The sequence below is a fragment of the Acanthopagrus latus genome, chromosome 23 (genome assembly GCF_904848185.1).
Source record: "Acanthopagrus latus isolate v.2019 chromosome 23, fAcaLat1.1, whole genome shotgun sequence".
Taxonomy (NCBI): domain Eukaryota; kingdom Metazoa; phylum Chordata; class Actinopteri; order Spariformes; family Sparidae; genus Acanthopagrus; species Acanthopagrus latus.
This window is the reverse complement of record NC_051061.1, coordinates 20839691-20848714: the sequence shown is the minus strand read 5'-3', so window position 1 is coordinate 20848714 and position 9024 is coordinate 20839691. Positions and strand designations below refer to the sequence as shown.

General features: G+C 40.4%; 1 protein-coding gene across 2 annotated transcripts; it reads right to left on the bottom strand.

Annotated features, from left to right (window-relative positions):
- Positions 1 to 444: 444 nt before the first annotated feature.
- lpar2a (lysophosphatidic acid receptor 2a) lies at positions 445 to 8101 on the bottom strand. Of its 2 annotated transcripts, none has more exons than XM_037089495.1 (5): positions 8076 to 8101; positions 3551 to 3759; positions 2045 to 2797; positions 1321 to 1562; positions 445 to 793 (listed from the first exon to the last, which is right to left on the bottom strand). In XM_037089495.1, coding segments are annotated over exons 1-5 (1293 nt in total). In that variant the 5' UTR covers positions 8078 to 8101; the 3' UTR covers positions 445 to 706. The 2 variants fall into 2 exon arrangements, with proteins under 2 accessions (XP_036945390.1, XP_036945389.1); XM_037089494.1 differs by lacking the exon at positions 8076 to 8101 and adding an exon at positions 6062 to 6078.
- Positions 8102 to 9024: the final 923 nt, after the last annotated feature.

The window sequence follows — 9024 nt, the reverse complement described above, 5'->3', positions numbered from 1 at the left end:
TTATGTTTTACTGTTGGATCACATCTACATCCTGAATTTCGTAAGAGACTAAAGAACTTCCACAGCACCAAATGGCTCTTAAACCTTTTTGATTTCTTTGTTTTTATTAGTATATTTGTATCTCCCCTCTTTCCCTTGTATTTACCCCTCTCTCTACCTCTGTCTTTCCATTTCTCTTGTATATAACCCCCCACTGTTTTCAGACTTGTGAGTCTGTACGAACTCCTTTTATACCTCAACTTTAGAATTGTTCTAGAAAGAGTAAAACAAAAAGGAAGAATATGACAAATTGTAGTGTTCTTATTAGAAAATTAATAAAAAATGATTTAGTGTGATTTTTCAGTATTTGATTTCAGACTTTAGGAGTGTTTCATTTTATAATTTGTCACAAATGCTCTTGTGATAGTCAACTGTAATAAAAGGAGAGATTGCACCATCTGATGATCAATATGTGAATCTGTCAGCCTCCCTGAGACTGAGGAAAACAATGATTTTTTTTTTTTCCAACATGGATAAAAAATTTTCAGCCTGTCAACAGATGCACTTTTTAATGTTTTCTTATTTATTCAATTTACAAATGCAACATGGAGGAGAGGTAGTTTGGCAGACGTTAGATGATGTCCAGCAGAAGAGACAGTCAGTGGATTTTAGACGTGCGCTGGTCGATGTCCTTGAAAGTCTTGCAGGCCTTCAGCCATCATCATACCTACAGTACTGCTCGACTGTCTTCTCTTTTGTTTGTTTCTGTACAGGCGGTCTGATCTTCTGACTTCACCACACAGCCAATATTTTCCTGTAGACAAAACATAGTTTACACTTTAGTGACCGAACATAACAGGTTTTGAATTTCCTTGCAATTCAGCTTCAATCAAATTTTCTAATATAGTTTTTTCCAAAATGTGCGATGTAGTCATTTAATGCCACGTTTTCCCTCCAGACACTGTTGAGATAAAAAGTATTGACTTCAAAGATGAACAAAATAAAACAAATAAAGAGGAGGGATTTCCTGATTCCCCCCACCATCTAGTACCAGGTACCTGATATGTTAAAATGAAAATCAACATGTGCATTGATGTGGCAAGTGAAAACCTAAATGACTCACTGAGAGGGAGTGTAACAAACTAAAATCTCTGCGGTTATTGAGGAGATATAATTAGAATACTGGCTGTTTTCTTTTTTGTTTTTTTTTGTTTTTTTGTAGTCAATTAGCTCCCAGGCACTGATAAAAAATAGAATAAAGCCTGTGTTAAAGCAATTAGAGAGTTTAAAATGTATATTTCATGCATTCATGTGGTCAACAACCTTGTTTAAACTCTGTACCTCTGCATGCTCCACCTGCTCCCTCCTCTGTCCAGCACCTCGACACAGGCAGCACAGGATTGACTTGAACGTGCTCCGCATCTCGGCGTCTCTCAGGGAATAGATGATGGGGTTGACCAGAGAGTTGCACTGTGCTATCAGCAAACAGAACTTCTCATAGTTGTTGGCGTGGCTGGCTTTACCCAGCAGCCCGTCCAGTAACAGGGTCATGAGGCCCGGCGTCCAGCAGATTACGAAGGCGCCTGGTTGATAATGAGGACAGACAAAAATCAAGACAAAGTCACGCTTTCCATAAAAGCAGTGATGCAACTCGACACCAGCTGTCTCGAAGCGCAGCAGAGTTGCATAACCTTTGTACCTTGTGATTGCTTAATATCAAATTTAACTGCCAGTAAGAACATATTTACTTCCTGCAGATTAGTCACCTGAGCAATCAAAGAGGTGGATTATGAAGACAACATGCAATTTTATTGTGACAAAAAATTCCCCAAGATCACTTAAGATACCATGGTGATGACACGAGGTCTGACGTAGAAAGACTGAGCTGTAAAACCAGTTTCTGGCAGAGTGGGAGGTACAGGTAGCAAGATCACAGAGATCAACAAAAGGAAATCTGCCTCTTTAAATGGTAGTTAATTTTGAATCGAGAAACAAACCTCACAAACATGAAAGCCTACAACTAACATCCAACAATAGAGGGTCACACACAGAGACAACTTCTCACCCAGGACCATGGAGATCGTTTTCATCAGGTTGACAATAGTCTGGCTGTGCTGCATCTCCGAGCTGTGCTGAGACGCATACCTGCTCTGGTATCTCACATAGACGAGGATACGGGTGTACATGGCCACCATGATGAAGAATGTGAGTAGGTTGAGAACTGCCCAGAAGATAAGGAAGCGACGACTGTAGAGGGGTGCGACGGTGGAGCAATCATCGAAATCACACTCGCAATTCCAAACTGTTGAGGGCACCAGGCCCATGATGATGCTCACGGCCCAGATGCAGACTATCAGCAGCACCACACGCCGCTTGGTCATCTTGCTGTGTAGCTGCATGGTGATAATGGTCTGGTGGCGCTCCACTGCGACTGCCAGCAGGTTGGCCACTGAGGCTGTCAGGCTGATGTCAATCAATGCCCCACGGATATACCACTGCTCTTTAGAGAGCGTGCTGGTCCAGGGGCCCGTGTTCAGCATCAGGTTGGCGTAGGCGACACCTGCAAACAGGTCTGCTGCAGCCATGTTGCCCAGGAGATAATAGATGGGGAAGTGGAAGCGTTTGTTCAAGAAGATGGCCACCATCACCAACAGGTTGGCCAAGAGTACGATGACACATACTGTCAGGCCAAGTCCAATCACCACAAAGTCCCGCGCCGTCCACACCACCCTGATCTTCTTACCCACCAAGTTGTAGAAGAACGAGACATTGTGGCTGTAGTCGCAGGTATTCCACACACTGCTGTCCATGGCCATTACTGCAGACACAAAACAGACAGCTATGGATAAGTACAGGTTGTCCACAAGAGGTGCAACAACTGCTGATGATCAATACAAGGCCGTCCTGACAGTACACCTTCAATATTCACCAACAATTTAAAATGATTTCGAGCTTAGTCTACATTAATATACTGAACTGTGGCTTGTGTTTGTCAGGCCACTTGCTGTCTACGCTGGATAAATTTAGCACAGTGATTCTTAGCGTGGTCAGGACACAAATAACTATCAACGGTAGAAATTGAGCAGAAGTTCTTGCAACACAGACTGCTAATCTCAAAGTGTTGCGGTCAGGTGTAATGTAGCATAGTGTAGATGGAACCAACATGTCAGAGATGATTTAAACAAAAGCTTGGGAAATCCAAATCACTTGTTTCGTCTCTAAAATGTCACAAAGTATGAAATAAAATGATCATAACAACAACTTCACACTGCTGTTCCGAAGTTTCAACTAAAATTAAACAGAAGACGCAGCAAAACTGATTTGAAAACCACTTGGCTGAGTAATATCTGGCAGGCAATCGTATAAACGATGATTAAACAATTCACCTCCTCATTATTAAGTATGAAACTATGAGACAAACTCATCAACATATAAAACATGTTGACTAAACCTGGAGTGAAACGTGCTGCTGGTCCAGCACACATCACAGCAGATAAGCAGAAAATGTGTGCTGAGAAGATTTTCAGACTTTCTACATTAGAAATGTTATTAGTAATTATATGAATCCTACCGTCGTGAATAACGTTTCCTCCATTTAGACAGTTCCGATGTGAAACCTCGGTTGCTTGGCTGACATTTGAAAAGACGGAGGCTCTCGTAGCTGTTTTCAGTTCTGTCTTTCGAAACCACCAACACTTTCTACTCAGCAGCGAATCTGAATCATTCTCACTCAGATCAGCTGGAGCCGACAGGCAGGTTAGTGCTGCCTCCAACTGCAGCCTGAGATATCAGGAAAAAACACACACGCTGTCCGTTTGACTCTTTTTGTATCTCATTAGACCACATTTTGCCATGAAAAGTCATACTTTAAACAGTTAAAAAAAAGAAGAAGAAGAAAGAAAGAAAGAAAGAAAATGCTCAAACAGCTTCAGCTCGAACTGAAAGTAATTGTGTGGTTAGTCTTTTGTGGGCGCGCGTGTCTCACAAATATCAGCCACCACCAGAGAAACGACAAGAGAAGTTAGTAATGAAATGTTATGTAATCGTGTCGCCTGAACTATGATGCATCGAAAGCGAAAAAGATTCAAAAGACGTTCACTGGGAACTGGGAATAAGTCACCAGTGGTTTCCAGGAGCACCTGAAAGCCACACAACACAATCAAAACGCGACTTCTTTTGACAGAAGAATTACATTCTACATTTTCAGTGGATATAACAAAGATTTTTAAAAAAGAAGATATTCATAGGTACGACAAGAATACTGTTATATTATCTAACCTAAATGGGACATCTTTAACAGTGGATTGAAGTTACTTTTATTTTGAAGGTGTGCGCCGGATGTTCAGTATGTTGCTGCTGGCAATTGACTTGTGCAGTTATAGAACGACTGCCCTCCTGTGGTCACAGGGAGGAACTGCAATGTCACATTAACTTCGTTCCAAATTCAATCTGGGTATCAGTGAAGATTTCACAATTAATGTGGTTGAGACATTAATACACGAAGTAACAACTGAGTGAATAGAAAGGTTTTCTTTCATTAAAATTCCAGTAATGGTCTAAAGCTTGAATGTACTCAGAATCATGAGTGCACTCTGCCCTCTTGTGGTGACAAGGAGGAACTACATCACTGTACAACACTGAGAAACGCCGTGTGAGTCTCGTGTGCTCCTGAGTTGTATTTGTAGTGTTTTTCAGAGGCAGGTAGCCACAGCAAGACTTACACCGTTAAAAAAAAACTTGAGAAAAAACAACATCTCTGTCTTTTTTCTCTCTTCTTTTTTTATAAATTCCCATCTCAACTTTTAACCATAACAGATTATGAATGATGATTAATCAAGTGTACGCACAGACAGTATAACAAAAAACAGGAGAATATTTAGTGCAAATGAGGATAAATAAATGAATAAATAAATAAGAAGACGCTATTACATAGTGCCAGGGTGAGAGTAGTGCACTAGAGTGGAAGAGAGAATAGGCAAGAGTGTGATTGTATGATTAGTCTGATACAGAGTAAGCCACTTGCAATAAGTGTGTTTTCAGGCGAGATTTAAAAGTGACGTATATGATAACTCCAACTGATACTAATAAATGATAGAAACAAATATTAAACATAAATGTATTTTTCCTGAACAATTACCAATGAAAAGCTGTGGACTGAGTGTGAAGGAAAATTAAGTATACATACCACAACTTCCGGGAAATTATTTAAAGAATAAAATAAACTAAAGCTCGGAAACGCGCTTCACGGAGACCTTTGGCGACCTTTGGTTGCAGTTAGTTACTAAATGTGCGAGTTACTTTGTGATTATAACACAAATATTTCTATCAAATATTCTATCTCTCTTTACTGCTTTCATGCTTGCAGTTACTGTGTTATATGATGGTTGAAAGTTAAGTGGCTGGTGACAACAGCTAGCATGATCAGCACGAGCAAGGGGCTAGCTTGTTCATAAAGCCGAGAGACAATGGCGACTTTCTCACTTGTAAATATATGTTACTGTAAACGCGAAACGCTCAAAACAAATGCGATATCAAGCAATAACAATGTAATCCATTCGCGTGAACAGTTACCTTTAATTAACCTCAAATATTAATGGATGGTCAGCTTCATGCGGTGTTCACAATTACAACTGTTCACTGCCCTCTTGTGGTCACACCAAGGAACTGCAGCATGAAATTGGTCAAACTCGCGTCAATGTGGACGTAATACAATTACTAGCACTTCCGGTGACTTCTCTCAAAATAAAATCATCTTAAACGCGGAATATAGTGCTGTTTGGTGGTCATAGTGAGAAATAAATGTGCGAGTTACGCTGTGGTTATAAAGCAAATATTTCTACCAAATGTTCAATCTTTAATTTATTGCTTTCGTGCTTACAGTTACTGTGTTATATGATAGTTATCAGTTAAGTGGCTGGTGACAACAGCTAGCATGATCAGCACGAGCAAGGGGCTAGCTTGTCTATAACGCCGAGAGTCAATGGCGACTTCCTCACTGTTAATAACTATTACTGTAAACGCCAAACGCTCAAATGATATACGATATCAAGCAATAACAGTGTGAACAGTTATCTTTACATACATCTTAACCTTAATTCACTCAGAAAGGACGGTCAGTTTGATGCGTGTTCAGAATTACAACTGTTCACTGCCCTCTTGTGGTCACACCACGGAACTGCAACATAGAATTGATCAAGCTAACGCCAATATGGACGTAAAACAAATACTACCACTTCCGGTGAATTCCCTCAAAATAAAAGCATCTTAAACCGGGAAACGCACTCCACCGAAATATAGTGCACTTTGGTGGTCATAGTGAGAAATAAATGTGCGAGTTACGCTGTGGTTATAAAGCAAATATTTCTACCAAATGTTCAATCTTTAATTTATTGCTTTCGTGCTTACAGTTACTGTGTTATATGATAGTTATCAGTTAAGTGGCTGGTGACAACAGCTAGCATGATCAGCACGAGCAAGGGGCTAGCTTGTCTGTAACGCCGAGAGTCAATGGCGACTTCTTAACATTAATTCACTCAGAAAGGACGGTCAGTTTGATGCGTGTTCAGAATTACAACTGTTCACTGCCCTCTTGTGGCCACACCACGGAACTGCAACATAGAATTGATCAAGCTAACGCCAATATGGACGTAAAACAAATACTACCACTTCCGGTGAATTCCCTCAAAATAAAAGCATCTTAAACCGGGAAACGCACTCCACCGAAATATAGTGCACTTTGGTGGTCATAGTGAGAAATAAATGTGCGAGTTACGCTGTGGTTATAAAGCAAATATTTCTACCAAATGTTCAATATTTAATTTATTGCTTTCGTGCTTACAGTTACTGTGTTATATGATAGTTATCAGTTAAGTGGCTGGTGACAACAGCTAGCATGATCAGCACGAGCAAGGGGCTAGCTTGTCTGTAACGCCGAGAGTCAATGGCGACTTCCTCACTGTTAATAACTATTACTGTAAACGCCAAACGCTCAAATGATATACGATATCAAGCAATAACAGTGTGAACAGTTATCTTTACATACATCTTAACCTTAATTCACTCAGAAAGGACGGTCAGTTTGATGCGTGTTCAGAATTACAACTGTTCACTGCCCTCTTGTGGTCACACCACGGAACTGCAACATAGAATTGATCAAGCTAACGCCAATATGGACGTAAAACAAATACTACCACTTCCGGTGAATTCCCTCAAAATAAAAGCATCTTAAACCGGGAAACGCACTCCACCGAAATATAGTGCACTTTGGTGGTCATAGTGAGAAATAAATGTGCGAGTTACGCTGTGGTTATAAAGCAAATATTTCTACCAAATGTTCAATCTTTAATTTATTGCTTTCGTGCTTACAGTTACTGTGTTATATGATAGTTATCAGTTAAGTGGCTGGTGACAACAGCTAGCATGATCAGCACGAGCAAGGGGCTAGCTTGTCTGTAACGCCGAGAGTCAATGGCGACTTCCTCACTGTTAATAACTATTACTGTAAACGCCAAACGCTCAAATGATATACGACATCAAGCAATAACAGTGTGACCAGTTATCTTTACATACAACTTAACCTTAATTCACTCAGAAAGGACGGTCAGTTTGATGCGTGTTCAGAATTACAACTGTTCACTGCCCTCTTGTGGTCACACCACGGAACTGCAACATAGAATTGATCAAGCTAGCGCCAATATGGACGTAAAACAAATACTACCACTTCCGGTGAATTCCCTCAAAATAAAAGCATCTTAAACCGGGAAACGCACTCCACCGAAATATAGTGCACTTTGGTGGTCATAGTGAGAAATAAATGTGCGAGTTACGCTGTGGTTATAAAGCAAATATTTCTACCAAATGTTCAATCTTTAATTTATTGCTTTCGTGCTTACAGTTACTGTGTTATATGATAGTTATCAGTTAAGTGGCTGGTGACAACAGCTAGCATGATCAGCACGAGCAAGGGGCTAGCTTGTCTGTAACGCCGAGAGTCAATGGCGACTTCCTCACTGTTAATAACTATTACTGTAAACGCCAAACGCTCAAATGATATACGATATCAAGCAATAACAGTGTGAACAGTTATCTTTACATACATCTTAACTTTAATTCACTCCGAAAGGACGGTCAGTTTGATGCGTGTTCAGAATTACAACTGTTCACTGCCCTCTTGTGGTCACACCACGGAACTGCAACGTAGAATTGATCAAGCTAACGCCAATATGGACGTAAAACAAATACTACCACTTCCGGTGAATTCCCTCAAAATAAAAGCATCTTAAACCGGGAAACGCACTCCACCGAAATATAGTGCACTTTGGTGGTCATAGTGAGAAATAAATGTGCGAGTTACGCTGTGGTTATAAAGCAAATATTTCTACCAAATGTTCAATCTTTAATTTATTGCTTTCGTGCTTACAGTTACTGTGTTATATGATAGTTATCAGTTAAGTGGCTGGTGACAACAGCTAGCATGATCAGCACGAGCAAGGGGCTAGCTTGTCTGTAACGCCGAGAGTCAATGGCGACTTCCTCACTGTTAATAACTATTACTGTAAACGCCAAACGCTCAAATGATATACGATATCAAGCAATAACAGTGTGACCAGTTATCTTTACATACATCTTAACCTTAATTCACTCAGAAAGGACGGTCAGTTTGATGCGTGTTCAGAATTACAACTGTTCACTGCCCTCTTGTGGTCACACCACGGAACTGCAACATAGAATTGATCAAGCTAACGCCAATATGGACGTAAAACAAATACTACCACTTCCGGTGAATTCCCTCAAAATAAAAGCATCTTAAACCGGGAAACGCACTCCACCGAAATATAGTGCACTTTGGTGGTCATAGTGAGAAATAAATGTGCGAGTTACGCTGTGGTTATAAAGCAAATATTTCTACCAAATGTTCAATCTTTAATTTATTGCTTTCGTGCTTACAGTTACTGTGTTATATGATAGTTATCAGTTAAGTGGCTGGTGACAACAGCTAGCATGATCAGCACGAGCAAGGGGCTAGCTTGTCTGTAACGCCGAGAG

Bases quoted from the DNA above. Each gene is read 5' to 3' on its own strand.
- lpar2a (XM_037089495.1), bottom strand. The intron at 2,798-3,550 runs GTAGGATTCATA...TTGTGTCTGCAG, and splicing joins AGGAAACGTTATTCACGACG to TAATGGCCATGGACAGCAGT. The intron at 1,563-2,044 runs GTGAGAAGTTGT...ATTATCAACCAG, and splicing joins AACGATCTCCATGGTCCTGG to GCGCCTTCGTAATCTGCTGG.